The following is a 16096-nucleotide window of genomic DNA, read 5'->3' as shown; positions in this document are numbered from 1 at the left end:
AAATTTTGATTCAACTGAACTTCACCAAAAAGAATTTGACCTAGAAATAAAATCTTTGTTTTCATAGTATTTTTTATATACTGTTACCCTTCATCTCTTCTTTCCCCATTCCTTTATCACACCCTCTCTTCCATCCCCTCCTGCTATTTGTCCCTGGAGTGACTTTGCAAACAGATCTCTTCCAAATATAGAGAAATGAGTCAAACCATCAGCACTGGAATAGCCCAGAGAGTAGAGACATGAGTGCTGTGGAGAATCCCCACAGGGAAAGCCTGCTGAACAGAGCTGGAGAAATGCTGAGCGGCGACCGACACTATTGATCTGACATGAGGCCGGATAACACTTTGTGTGTACGAATGCACACAGGGGCAGATAGCCATGTCTTCTTCATGTGCAGTGTGGAACATCCTTCTCGTATATGCTGTACACAGGGTGTGTTACTTTCAAAATGTAATGTATTGCACATTAAATTGCCTGTCAGCAGGATTATGGAACAACTACTATACAGGCCCGATTTTCATGAAATACAAATAAATAAATATTAACATGTTTTTCAGACATTAAACTTTAACTGATATGAGTCTGCCAACTGGTCAATGTATCACTACTGTCCATCAGAGGTGAATGCAGAGAGTAAACAAAGGCGTTGACCGGACATTTAATGAATGAATCCTAATCCCTCTGCTTATTTCAATTCAAACCTGGACCGTTTATTGATGGCTTTTTGTTGTCTGTCCCTCCCTGCAGCACCAGCTCTTCCAGCTGTAAAGGGAGCTGTCCTCCTTCCTCAGGAGCTGATGTTTCTTATGCTGGAAAGAGCAGGACCCCTGCCAACAGAGGCAGCTGGCATAGTTCAAGGGGAGAAAGGTGGGTAAACAAACCCCCGACAGAGAAGAAGAAGGGTGATTTACCCAAAAATGGCAACGAAAATGTCTAACCGGAGAGACAACAAGATTGGGGAACTTCATTTGGTAAAGACAGACGCCAAAATCATCAGCCAAATTCAAAGAATGACTAAGAGACTTGGTTGTTTATGACCAAATATAGAACCGGATCCATCAGAGCGTTGTAATCTTCTTCATGTTCACAGCTAGGTTTGTGGGACCACAGGACAGACATAATGTTAAATTTTTTTGTAAGGTACAGTTTGGCACAGAAGCCTACAGACCCCTGAAAGGCAAGGTGAAGAAAATTTTTGAGCATTGTTGGCCAAAACCTAAGTCTATTTCCTACGTAGAAGATACTCTCTCGTAGGCAATAGTATCTTGTACGTACAAGATTAACTTTGAGACTTAATTAGTCTGTTTTGAGGGAGAGAAAGCTGTGCTGAATGAAGTGCCTGATGCACGATACAAAGGGAAGTGAAAGTTCATCCATCCATCCATCTTCAACCGCTTGCCCCTACCGGGGTTGTGGTCGCCGATCCCAGCTGATACCGGCGTGAGGCGGGGTACACCCTGGACAGGACGCCAGTCTATCAAAGGGCATGTAGAGACAATCAGAGACAGACAACCATTAGCACTCACATTCACATGAGCAATTTAGAGTCACCCTAGAATGACCCTAACACCTGCATGTCTTTGGACTGTGGGAGGAAGCCGGAGAACCCGGAGAAAACCCACACAGACACGGGGAGAACATGCAAACTTCACACAGAAGGGCCCCAGCCGGGATTCGAACCAGGAACCCTCTTGCTGTGAGGTGACAGTGCTAACCACCACAGTGAGAGTTCAGCAAATTGAAACATAAACAATATGTTTTACCTTATTAGTGAACTACAAATGTCTGTAAAACATAATGGCACTGTGCATAGGTGCCGACTTGGGTTAAAAAGTGTAGATATAACGTCTGATGGGATCATATTGTGAAGAGAGAGTTCCACATGGCTACTTAATATTCATGTTGATGAGTGACCTTGATCATGATGCCTCCGGGCAGGGTAAACCTACCTAATGTGTATATGATGCACCTGAATGCAAGAAGTGCAAAATGTAAAAGTAGTAGTGGAACACTTTTTCTCCGAGTGACCTTCACTTCACAATTAAACTGACAGTCCAGCTCTAAGGGCGCACTCACACTGTCATCTGTACCATGCCCAAACAGGTTTCACGGCTTAAGTCTAGTTCGCTTGACCAGTGTGAGTGCAACCGGACCTCGCCTAGGTGCGGTACGCTTGCTGGCCACGGCCCCTTTTGGAGAGGCGGGCTTTCGTAAAGCACGTTTGCACATGTATGAGCACAAGCGTGCGCACGTGTACCCGCACGAGCACGAGGCCTACAGCGGGTCTGACGTCATTTTATGTGCGCCTGTTCGGACATAGAAAAAAGAAGGAGGGACCATGTGCGGACATTTAAAACAATGGCGGCGAAAGGTTCACGTTGGTGTGATGCGGAGTTGGAGTGTTTACTGCAGATTTGGTCGATGAAAATATTCAAAAACAGTCGACAAGACGCACAAAAACTCTGAGGTCTATGGAAATATTTGTATACAAAGCGGCGCATCGCGATGACATCATCAATGCGTGTGACGTGTTACGGCGTGATGACGTATGGACAGGCAAGAAGCATTCGCAGAGGCCCAGGTAGTGTGAGTACAAACGGGCACGGGCCGCGGGGGGAGAGGGAGGGGGGGACAAGTACCCTTAAGCACACGGGCACGGTACGGACAGACAGTGTGAGTGCGCCCTAAGAGCCTCCCAAGCAAACCCACAAGAAAGTAAAGAAAGAAGAAATGAGAAGAAGCTCTTACTCCTCACAATAATTGTCAGCTATGTACTATAAACTCTGTTATCCTATTAATAGTGATAGTGATGTTGTTTTTTTGGCAGTTTTTCAACCCTTTTTAGACAGGAAATGGGGATTAGAGAGAGAGGGGGACATGCAGCAAAAGGCCGAAGTCTAACCCGCGGCCACTGCCTCGAGGACCTTCAGCCTCTTTACATGGGGTGACTGCTCTAACCACTCAGCCACGGGCCGTCCTGTGTATGTTATTTAAGCTAAATGTTATTCTTAATAATCCTTTTAAGACCCTTAACAAGCTTCCAACATCTACCTTGGGAGCCAGTGTAATGAATGTTATTTTATTTTTTGAAGTACAATGTTTTAATTAAGTCCCTTGAATTGAAGTTTTTATTTGAAAAGACAAGGATATGTAATTTTCTGCCATTTGTATTCCCCTCATCTGATCTAGCTGAGGGAAATTGTTATTTACCCTTTGGAACAATTATGTTTCAGTAAAAGACGCTGAGCTATTGTTACTTCGCAGATGTTCTCTGGAGGTGAGGAGGAAAGTATGCTTTATAGTTTGCTTTTAAGTTTCAATTTATCATGAATATTTTTGTGGGGTATACAGACTGAACCAACGGTGTCTCGGTGAGGGTGGGACAGTCTTCTGTGTCTCTTTTAATGAATTTAAAACACATCTAATCATTCTTCCATGTGAAAGAAATCCTTTTAACTGTTCCAACCAAATACCTGATGATCAAAAGAGGCGAGGAACAGCTTCAATGGTCCACGCAGAAAGGAATAAACATGGAATCCTGGAACGATTTACAGGACAATGCCTGGACTAATAACACATCAAAGACAGCTGTAACATCACACTACAAACGCAGTGTGCGTGTGTGCGTGTGTGTGTCCATGTTCATGTGTGTAGAGTGTGCACAGACGGGGGACAGGTCTGATGCAAGTGAGGCAAAGAGAGTAAGAGATAGTTCTTGTCCATTTTTCTTCATGTTGTTAAACTTAAAGGCGAACATGTTTCCATTTATGGGAATAAATCACATTTTGACATGAAGTTATAACTTCATTAAATGGCCCAAATCAGTGGTGATCCGCCTCTAGATGCGGGTAAGAAGGTATCAGTGGTGGCTGCTGGTCTTTCAAGGAGGGGAAGCTCATTTTTCCAGCCTACATCATAAATGTGTTTGTTAATTTGTGGCCATTACTCCCGTCATTTTCTCATCCTCTCCCACTCACGTATAAGGAACTTGGTAATCTGTTTTTCTCTTAACTGAGGAAAGACCGTTTTTCGGGTTACTGCTGTGCATGTAAACGCACTGATTGTAATTCAAACAAAACGTTCTTTGGTTAGGTTAAGGCAACAAAACTACGTGGTTAGGTTTAGGAAAGGATCACCGTTTGGGTTAAAATACTAAAGAACGTAATGTAAGAAATTTGGCTTCAAACTGCACCGTTTCTTCCATCTCTGCTCTGAACGAATGGGCAGAGCTACTAGATCCATCACTAGAACAGATTGTAGCCTCCCAAATCGGAGCACTGCATTTGGACAATCAGCCTTCTCCTTTAGAGCTACTAAGTCTTGTCAGCACTAATTCAGCACTAATCATCAATCTGTACTCAGTATTTCTGCACATGGCCATAACTTCTATGATACTCATTTACTTTACGCTCTGTCTGTGTGTGTGTGTGTGTGTGTGTGTGTGCGTGCGTGCGTGCGTGCATGCGTGCGTGCGTGTGTGTGTGTGCGCGTGCGTGTGTATGTTCATAATCTTGTTTTACCTGCCCAGGGACTGCAGATGGAAATTAGCTTTTAGCTAGAATCTGGTACAAATCATCTTTTTACACTATGTAACCAATGAACTTTGTACATGGTCCCTGAAACAAATGGACAAACTAAACTAAACTAAACTAAAGTCCTGTGAGTGTTTTCATACTACATCATCATACAGCGTTGCAGTAAACGGTTTAGAGTGATGCTGATGGGTGATCCGGTTTACCATCACAATAGATGGTAACGGCCTACTGAGGACACTAGGAGGGCCATACCACCTCACATGGCAGCGATAAACAACGGCAATTCAATCGCCTGACAATGGTCGAATCGACTGGTTTAGAAAATGTAACATTTAGACAGTTTGTCCCAGTAATGGGAAAGCAATGAACACATATTTTTCACTGTAGAAATTAGGACCAGAGCAGAGAAGGAAATCACTTGATGTAGTATAAGAGCACCAAAATCTGAATAGGGAGGAGGGGTGTGGTGGTGGAAGGATTTAACCAAGTTGCACTTCCCTTAAATGAACCATCATTGTCACGTTTGGTTTCTCACACCTTTAAATAGAACGTTACATTTTGTCAGATATAATACAAACCCATTGATGACAATGCCTTGGACATACATTGACAAGATATGTGGTTGAAAACTAAGAGACATAAATGTGTGAATTTCATGATCATTTCCTTCATTGGAGTCTGTGTTCATCAATGAATTAGAGCCATCACGAGACCTGAGCGTAGAACTGAATTCACATATGAAGGCAGTTGGATGCAGTTAGTAGTGGATGGACTTTTGAGTTAAAATCACTGGCCGGACAATTTCAAAGAACCAGTGGCAACGCCCAAAAAGCGACACTTGAACATACTGCAAAGACTACAGTCGACAGCTGAGCTAAAACATGCATCGATATGATCTCATCCACACAACATATTTGAATGCCCTTTGAGTAGCAACAGAAAATGACATGATAAAGGAACCATAAAATAAGTAGTCTCATTCTGCACTGAAACAAAACACATTGGTACGTGTTTCTTTATAAGGCTATTTTACATCAACTTCCATCCTATCTGTGTTCTCTGCTGGCTCCTAGAAACACCAGAACCTGCACCACCCGCTCCAGCCACCTGATTATGTTCAATGTTCCTCCAACCAACACTGCGTTTGGTGAAAGTGCTTTTAAATATTTAGCACTTTTATCTTGGAATAAACTACAGGATCATTTCAAACTGGAATCCCTTATCAGCACGGAGCATTTCAAAAGCAGGATTAAGGACTTTTTAAATACAATTTGCACATGCACTGTCTCTGAGCACTGATCTCCTTTTTTATGTTTAATGCTGTTTTATTTTGTTGATTTATCATTTTAAGTTGTGTGTCATGTTTAGTTGTGTGTTGTTTTGGTTTTAAATGTGAAACTTGTGTGTTTATGCTGCTGTCTTGGCCAAGACTCCCTTGGAAAAAGAAAAATTACTTTTTTTTTTTAAAATGACTAGATGCAAAAAAAAAAAACATGTAGCTCTGTTTGAAGATTTTACCACAGGATAAAGGGTAAAAATCCCTTGCTTCTCCCTAATCCAGCACACTCATTTTCATTGTCGAAAAAATCACGGCTGTCAGACGCTATTGCTCAGGATGGGGATTATGCCCAATCCGTTATAAAGGAAGTGTGTGTGTGTGTGCGTGTGTGTGTGTACGGACCAAGGGGCTGTGGGTGTAATCTGCGAGCTCTGCCACGCTGCTTTCTATCTCTCACAAAGTATTATCTTTCCTTACCACAGACCATCTGAAAGAGATGGACATAGCAGAAGACATCACACACTGGTGACCGCTCTGAAACCTTGACTTTGCCATTTTATCGCCGTTGCCACGTTGTTTTTTTTCAAACCAGACATGACCATATTTGGAAAAGAGGGTGGAGCTGAGCACTAAGCTAGTGTTGTTTCAATGGCGCTGCACTAAGATAAATGCTAAAGAGAGAATCTACAGATTTTCAACCGGCTGACATGAATCATCTGGCTGACTATTGCCAGCGGGTGAGCAAGGAGCTCCGGGTGCTGGCGCCCTTCATTTGCGTACTGTCTGCCCTGCTGTATCACAGAGCCGGTTGAACATTGTTAGTTCTTGTAAGTCACTAGCCGGCTAAAGTTATGCAAATCTTAGCTCCCTATGGAGTCATGTTATCACAACTGTTTAATGTGAAATTCCATTGTAAAATCACCGCAGGGTCTTTTTAGGCAAATTGGTTCATCAAATAAGCCATCGAGACAATTTTTTCGTGCATGAATTATTAACGTAGATATTCCGTGAGACGCTAACAGCCTTCCGCAGCTAACACGCATAAACTGGAGGCGAGTTGAAGGCATTAAAACATCTTTTTTAACCACTAATACGGCTCCAAATAACAGCAAACCTCTGCAGTAGCATCAGAAGAGTCACTACACATAAAACAAAGCACCAACAACATAGTTAATGAACATGGAATTTATTAAAAGAGTGGTTTGAAAGACTTACCTACTGGCCCCTGTACCAGCTCCTCTCGTAGTAAAGTCCATTCAGGTTGATTACCAAATACAATCCAAAGGAAGGAGCCCATTGATGATTTATTCCAGCAAAACACGTAAACATTGTGGTTTGTGGCAGTTTGGCAAAATATAAGTTAATAATACATGGTAAAAGGTTTGGAAAGGTCCCACACAGCTTTCCCTACAGCACCGAAACATTGCGCAGATCTCAGGGGGAAAACACACAGTGAGTGCAGGCACGGGTAAAGCCGACTAGCCTGCAACTTGAAGTAAAGAGAGACAAAAAGGTTCACGTGTTTCGCTGGACTAAATCATCAATTGGCTCCTTCCCTTCGGTTATTGACTTGAATGGAGTAGCAGGTACTGGGGCCAGTTGGTTAGTCTCTAACACTCTTTTAATAAACTCTGGGTTCACTAACTATGTTGTTGGTGCTTTGGTTAATGTGTAAGGACTCCTATCATGCTACTGCAGAGGTTTGGTGTTATTTGGAGCAGTATTAGTGGTTAAAAAAGACGAGCTAATCAGTGTTAGCTGTGATAGGCTGTTAGTGTCTCTCCGGAAAATTGTCTCGATGGCTTATTTGAGGACCCAATTTGCCTAAAAAGACCCTGGGATGATTGTAGACCGGAATTTCACTTTAATCTAGTTTCTACGTTGTGGTTTTCAAGGAGCAGAGGAATGAAAATCTCAGAACACCTGGTAAGTTTACGTAGAACACATAGCCTTCATTGACAGTATCAATGAATATATAGTACAGTTCCTTTTTGCTTTTTCGCTCATGTTGTCCTTTAAGTTGGGAAACGTTTTCTTTGCCTTCAATCACCTCTGGTTGAGGAGAAAACCAATGAAATAAACAAATCAGAGTTTATGTGTACAATGCGATGGAGAATTGTGGAGTGAATCAGTCCTCTCGACTGGGGAGACACTCCTCTGCACACACACTGTATCCTCTGCTCTTCCATCGCTCGTCCTCTGCTACTCTGTTACATCCATCGGTGAGTGGCCTGACGAAGTGTCTTTCTCCCTTAAAGTTGTACTCCATAATATTTGAGATACGTTATTTCTAGCGGCCTCTGTGGAGGTAAGATGTAACTGCAGGTGAGCCTGTTCTTTCAGAGCCTCCATCTTGTCAGATTCATGGTCTCTATGTGTGTTGACTATTTATTTGTATTTATATTTTTTGCTCTTTTGTAAACTTTATTGAAACACCTCCTATATGTCTCACACACACACACACACACACACACACACGCACACGCACACGCACGCAAGCACGCACGCCTTCCTATTACACTTCGGTCCTTACTACAAGCCTGACTCAGAAGTTGAGGTTCCGGATTTTCAGATTGCAAGTGAATGCGGCGTAACTGTTGGTGACGATCTGGGCCGATAGACCACCTGCTGTCAGCAGCGTCACTAACATGGAGGCTTATTTACATCTAGAGAGGGAATGTCTCCACAGACACGGATATTGGAATATTCAGGAAAAAGGCAAGTAGAAGTGTTTTCATTCGTGAGTCATGTGATCAATCATCATTGTTTTAACTCTCTTTGATAGATAGGAACTTAAAAGACAATTCAATAGATGAAAATCTTACAGAGTACAACTTTCAATCATCACATGTAAAAAAAAACTAAAAAAACACTGCATAAGCAGGGCAACATTTAATTATTCTCCTTAATATTACCATATCTGGAATTATTAGGCCCATCACTCAATAATCCAAATGAATGAAGTTTCAACACATTCAATATTAGTGCACAGTACCTTCAAAAATACATTCAAGCCTCGCAGCTGCTGCACATGTAAAACTCTGGTGCTAATAGACCACACAGCAACACGCTCAGCATTTTCTTTAACTTCTTCTAAAACAGTTATAAGTTGATTTATTCAACTCAATTTAACACCAATTGTTGTTGTTTTTTAAATAAATGTCTTATCAAGACATTGCAACATTATCAGCACCCTCAGCAGAACTTCAACCAGAACTAACTTTAACCATAATTTACTAAATGAACATCATGCTGTATAATGATTAAGACCATGAACTCATACTGAGGTAATACGTCAAGTGAGAAGTCGGGTCATTTTCTCATTGACTTCTATCCAAACAGACTTCTCTTTAAAACCAGTGGAGTCGCCCCCTGCTGGGAATTAGAAATTATACAGGTTTAAGGCACTTCTGCATTCCCTTCACTTTTCAGGCCTGGAAACTACGTCCACTTATTCTATGCAGTATATTACTGTAAAACTACCATATTACCTTACAGTAAAGAAAATTTCTCATTAAAGAGAGCCCAGAGGGCGTGACCTTTGACCTTGTTCAGCTAGAGTGCATGGAGGGCGTGTGCATGTTTTGAGGGTGAAAGATCAATCTCATTGTTTTTAATGGTAATAGCCATAACAGTTGTCCCCTGCATCAGAGCTTTTGCTGAGCTATCGTTACAACAGACTTTCTACCCAACAGCACTTTAATATTTCTCAAGAGACCCATCCATTACTGTAGCTATGCTGTTGTGATGAACTGGGGGGGACAACGTACAACAATCATAAGGTCGGGTCCTGTAGGAATCCTTTTTTATTACTTTGATTTTTTTGTTTTGTGCAAAAAACACTGACAATAAAAAATGGAATTACAATATATCTATATACATATACATATATACTGTACATATGTATACAGTGTATATATGTGTACAGTTTATATAAGTACAGTATATATGTATATGTATATATATACCGTACATATATATATACTGTACATATATATATATATATATATATGTATATATATGTACAGTATATATGTATATGTATATATACACTCCACATATATATACAGTACATATATATACAGTATATATACACACATATATGTACAGTATATATATATGTACAGTATATATGTATATGTATATATATACTGTACATATATATACAGTACATATATATACAGTATATATACATATATATATATATGTACAGTATATATATACTGTACATATATATACAGTATATACACATATATATATATACTGTATATATATATACTGTACATATATATACAGTATATATACATATGTACAGTATATATATACAGTATATATACATATATATATATACTGTATATATATGCACAGTATATATATATATATGTGCAGTATATATGTATATATATATACTGTATATATACATATATATATCAAATCAAATCAAACTTTATTTATATGGCGCTTTTCATACAGAAAGTATCGCAAAGTGCCTCACAGAGATGAACAGAAAAAGAGAAACATCAAATAAAATCAGGAGAAGAAAGTTAAAAGAACCCAACCCTCCCACAGTCATGCATGGAGACATACACAAATATATATACGTTCATACACACATTCACACAAACATACACAGCCACGCTGACACACAGACACACACACACACAAACACTAGCTGTCACTACAGAGACATGGCCGGGCAGCAAGACCTGAGGAGGCTAGAGGAAGCTACCTTTGGGGGGCCAAAGGTAGCTTCCTTTGACTTCATGCTTGGTGTTTGCGCTCTGACATGCAGTCAACTGTGGGACCTTATATAGACAGGTGTGTGCCTTTCCAAATCATGTCCAATCAACTGGATTTACCACAGGTGGACTCCATTTAAGCTGTAGAAACATCTCAAGGATGATCAGTGGAAACAGGATGTACCTGAGCTCAATTTTGAGCTTCATGGTAAAGGCTGTGAATACTTATGTATATATATATATATATATATATATATATATATATATATATATATATATATATATATATATATATATACATACATACATACACACACACACACATATTTATATACACACACACACACACACACACACACACACACATATATATATATATATATATATATATACACACACACATTTTTATATATATATGTATATATATATATATATAAATAGATGTGTGTAATTCTTTGGATTTTTATTTAAGCAATTTATTATATCGTCAATTAATTTTAGTCAAACTCATTTTAATCCACTGACACACCATCAATTTGCTCTCTCTCTCTCGCTCTCACACACACTCACTCTCACATACACGCCCCTCCTTCGTGTTCCCCTCTCTCTTCCTGTGACATCTCCAGCTCCGAAGCAGCAGAACCGAGCCAGAAGTTCAGAAGCCACGGAGCTCCAGCGCTTCTTCACTAACCTCCATGCCGAGAAACCACACTCCTGTACCGGATCGTTTGGTCAGGAAGCCCGCCTTCCAGCACCAAAACACGGCGAAGAAAGAGCTGTGGGGAGGCAGTCAACATCACCAACCAACCTCTCCAACCTGCGTCAAAGGCTGCAGAGTTAGCTACTAACAGGAAATGGGAACTTCAAAATAAAAGCATAACGCAACCTACGCTTTATATAGCTAAAAGCAGGGATGCCCAAATGAAGCTTAGTCAGTATAACTTTAGTTAGTATTATTTTTCTTAGTATTTTCTGTTCAGTACACCTCTGCATAACAGTGTATCTTTCTGTAAGCAAACAATAAAGAAAGAAATATAGATCGACTAACAATAAAGAATAACCTTATCAAATTTGTTTTTTAATCTGTAAAAGAAAACATTTGAAGTGCATCGATTTGCCTGAAATTAAAAAAATAAATTAAATCTTTATCTAAACTTTAAACGTTGACTGACTTGAACCATTTGATACTGAGAAATAAAATTAAATAGACTCAATAAATAATTAAAATAATAATAATAATAATAAATAAATAATAATTTGAATAGTAAATTAATTCAAATAATAATAATGGGATTAAATAATTATAATAATAATAAATTCAAATTGATCAGGAGCATTAACTCAGGAGCACAATTTATAAGACACACACAAAAATGAATAAAACAATTTGTGATATGGTGTGGGTTTTTTTTTGCACTGAGCAATTTGGTGGGTTCTTACTTCCTGTCAAGAGTAGGCCTAAAAAAGATGGATTTTTAAGATATTAAGTGTGGCTTGCCATTTAAAAATATGAAGTCATTTCCATTGTTAACTTTGTTATATTGTTCTACCAGGCGTGTAACAATGCATTATGTAATAACAATGTGTTATGTAATAAAATGGCAAAATGTAATGCATTTTCACTCCTTTATATAATAACACCCTCATAATGTAATAATATGCCACATTTAGCCTGAACACAATATGTAATAAATAATCACTTTGAATCACTATACTTCCTGCTAGAATGAATGACGCAAATTTCACATTTTTTTTAAATTTTTTAATGAATTAGCACAACATTTTGTAAGGTTGTTACATAATGCACCATATAATTATATTTTAATTTGAAAAAAGCGCAGGGGCGGTCGGTGGCACAGCGCTTAGAGCAGTCGTCCCATGTAAAGAGGTTGAAGTTCCTCGAGACAGAGGCCGTGGGTTTGATTCTGACTTGCGGCCCTTTGCTCCATGTCTCCCCCTCTCTCTCACCCCATTTCCTGTTTGTCCTGTATAATAATAAAGGCTTAAAAAAACTGCCAAAATAATAATCTAAAAAAAAAAAAAAGTGCAACCCCCACATTTTGTAATAACAACCACAATATGTAACAATTTTTAGTGGTGGGACACAATTTTAAAAAACATCTAATTAATTAGAGGCTTTGTAATTAATAATTAATTAATCGCATATCAATATTTCACACAAGAAGCAACATTTTTCAAGTTAAATGGATTTTGGAATGTGACTTAATGAATAGACACAAAAATAAGTTTAAACAACAAAATTTGTTTATTTTTTTATCAGTGAGCACTAACTTTTTCCAAAACTTTTACATCTTAAAAAATAAAACAGTGCTTAGTACGGTATATTCAGGAAAAGTGGAAACTTAACATTGCAAAAATATTTAGAATAATATCCTTGACATAAAATAAACAGTTAAACATGGTTATTTTTCTCCATGTTTTCAAAAACAGAAACAAAAATGATCTATCAACTAATGACAGTCCCTCCTAGGAGCGTTGTCTGTGCTAGCGTTAGCTGCACTATGTTCAGCGTTGCCTGTCCTAACGTTAGCTGCAGCATGTTCAGCACTGTCTGTGCTAACGTTAGCTGCAGCATGTTCAGCGTTGTCTGTTCTAACATTAGTTGCAGCATGTTCAGCTTTGTCTGTTCTAAATGTTAGCTGCAGCATGTTCAGCGTTGTTCGCAGGTTCGTGCCCGGGCTGAGGCCTTTCTGTGTGGAGTTTGCATGTTCTCCCTGTGTCTGCATGGGTTTTCTCCGGGTTCTCCGGTTTCCTCCCACAATCCAAAAGACATGCACGTGGTAGGTTAATTGATGACTCTAAAATTGCCCGTAGGTGTGAATGGTTATCTGTCTCTGTTCGTCTCTATGTGCCATTTGATAGACTGGCGTCCTGTCCAGGGTGTACTCCGCCTCACGCCCAATGTCAGCTGGGATCGGCTCCAGCCCCCCGCGACCGCGACAGGGACAAGCGGTTGAAGATGAATGAATGTTAAGCATTGTCTGTTCTAACGTTAGCTGCAGCATGTTCAGCGTTGTCTATTCTAACATTAGCTGCAGCATGTTCAGCGTTGTCTTTTCTAACGTTAGCTGCAGCATGTTCAGCATTGTCTGTGCTAACATTAGCTGCAGCATGTTCAGCGTTGTCTGTGCTAACGTTAGCTGCAGCATGTTCAGCGTTGTCTATTCTAACATTAGTTGCAGCATGTTCAGCGTTGTCTGTGCTAACGTTAGCTGCAGCATGTTCAGCGTTGTCTGTTCTAACATTAGTTGCAGCATGTTCAGCGTTGTCTGTGCTAACGTTAGCTGCAGCATGTTCAGCGTTGTCTATTCTAACATTAGTTGCAGCATGTTCAGCGTTGTCTGTGCTAACGTAAGCTGCAGCATGTTCAGCGTTGTCTGTTCTAACATTAGTTGCAGCATGTTCAGCGTTGTCTGTTCTAACGTTAGTTGCAGCATGTTCAGCGTTGTCTGTGCTAACGTTAGCTGCAGCCTGTACGGAAGCTTAAGAGCTATGATGGGAGGTGAATTCTTTCTTTCACAATTTGCACACAACCGTGCTCTTTTCCATGTTTCCACTTAGTCATTTTTTAGAACTCAAATGTCCGCCCACAGAACCCAGCTTCTCATCGGTATTATGGGCCGTGCGGCAACTCATGCAATGAGCAACGTTCCGCAATGTGCAAAAATAAATTGCGTTCTTCTTTTTTATCTGTAATTAATTAATCAATTAATTGTAATTAACGCATTAAAGTCCCAGCCCTAAACAATTTATAACAAAATGTGGAAAAATGTGTTACAAATTGTGTTCAGGCTGTTTATTACAAAATGCAGCAGATTATTACATAATGCGGGTGTTATTAAACAATGAAGTGAAAATGTATTACATTTTGCCGTATTACTACATAATGCTTTGTTATAACATAGTGCTTTGTTACAAGGCATATACTATTGAGTATTTTGGCCAAAAAAACTATGCTTTTTTGCTTGCTAACCATAGTTTCACAAATACTAAGACTTTTATTGTGAAATTTAAGACCGGATGTTACAGTTTTCGCGCTGTTGTTGACAAAACCATCGCCAAGCCAGTCATCTACTCCCTTCGCGTAACTTCAGTGCCCGTGCAGCACGCCTCCCTGTCTCTCCCTCCCCGCTTCAGTTTCTCGTACCTTTGCACCGCCACCGGGGGTTCCGTCGGAACGCTCGCCGACAGAAGAGCGCCATGGCCCGCGTGGTGGTTGAAGGGATGCCGGAGACGACCGCCGGAGGAGGAGTGATGCTGAACCGACGGAGGAGCAAAGCCAGGCGGAGAAAGCGAAAGGAGTTGTTCGCCATCCAGATGTGCTTTGCGGGGGTACTGCTGGGGCTCGTCGTAGGGCTCAAGTCCGCGGCGCAGAAAGCAGGTGAGGGGCGGTTCAGAAGGTTCTTTTTTTACGGTCAGATGTTGGTTTTGCGAAGAACACAGCGTCAATGCGAAGTTTTGGGTAAACATGAACAACAGGCAGTTTGGAGGCAAAACGGCGCTTACACACGGGGGCTGATAACTGATATTTATGAGTTTCTATTTGCTCCATGTGCTTTTGGTTCCATTTTCCATCCCCCAAAATATTAGACAGGAAATATTACAGAAAAAGGTACAGGCGATGTGACACACGTGAAATAATATAGGAAAACATGGAATTCAGTCAGTGCTATAACATTGAGATTACAATTAACAAAACAAACACTTACCTAGCTTTCACTAAAATAGATGCAGACAATTAATATTAGTGCCAATAATCTGTAGGCCCAGTTAGTGACCTGTAAACTCCTCACCGAACAGGCTGTCAGAGTTACAATATAGATCCCATTGGGATTAATACACAGCAGATCAGGTTCCTCTGTTGGGGTAGAGCCTTTTGTGTATTGGTGCACTTATTTGCAGTCATTGTCAAGAATGAAACAACAACATGCCTTCGTGTACTCAACATCTGTAACTAATAATCCCCTGGAAGTGGTAGCGGTGACTACGCTGCTCTGTGTTGCTGGAATTACTGAACAGAAATCCATTTTTTCTGCCATTTCCTGTGAGCTACAGTAGACACTGTAGACAGATAACTGTGAATTTGAATTTGTCTCAGTTTTTCCTTTGAATGCCGGTGACATTGACTCAATGACAGGCTTTAGGGCAGCATTCTTTCACTGGAAGTGTCATTCAGCCTAAGCCAGGGGTGTCAAACTCAGGCCCGTGGTGTAATTATATTTGGCCCCCAAGATCATATCAAGGTTCTCTGAGAGCTGGCCCGTGAGTATAAAGCACATACACGTCTTTTCTGTTGAAAAACATGAGCATCCATGCTACCAGTCTCTGCAGACACACTTAATCCACCCCTCCCCAAAAACGACCCAAAGAAAGATGGAGAACAGGAGCTTTCAGCAGCGGTGGGAGGCAGATGATCTGTGTCTGAAGGTAAAGAGCTGTTTGTCTCGTCTGCAGAGCCACCGTGGCTGTAACCAAAGAATCAAACATAAGAAACACCACGACAAGAACAAGGACCTGCACTG

General features: G+C 40.3%; 1 protein-coding gene across 1 annotated transcript in view; it reads left to right on the top strand.

Annotated features, from left to right (window-relative positions):
- Positions 1–14774: 14774 nt before the first annotated feature.
- slc24a3 (solute carrier family 24 member 3) overlaps positions 14775–16096 on the top strand; it is a gene marked incomplete at its 5' end in the record, with an annotated part of 115630 nt that continues 114308 nt past the window's right edge. Inside the window, one exon of the mRNA XM_083923354.1 lies at positions 14775–14955. Within this exon, the coding sequence (XP_083779480.1) occupies positions 14775–14955 (181 nt within the window). The remainder of the gene's footprint in view (positions 14956–16096) is intronic.

Source organism: Echiichthys vipera (genome assembly GCF_963691815.1).
Source record: "Echiichthys vipera genome assembly, chromosome: 11".
Taxonomy (NCBI): Eukaryota; Metazoa; Chordata; class Actinopteri; order Perciformes; family Trachinidae; genus Echiichthys; species Echiichthys vipera.
Note: the sequence above shows the minus strand (reverse complement) of the source record. Positions and strands in the feature narration are given on the sequence as shown.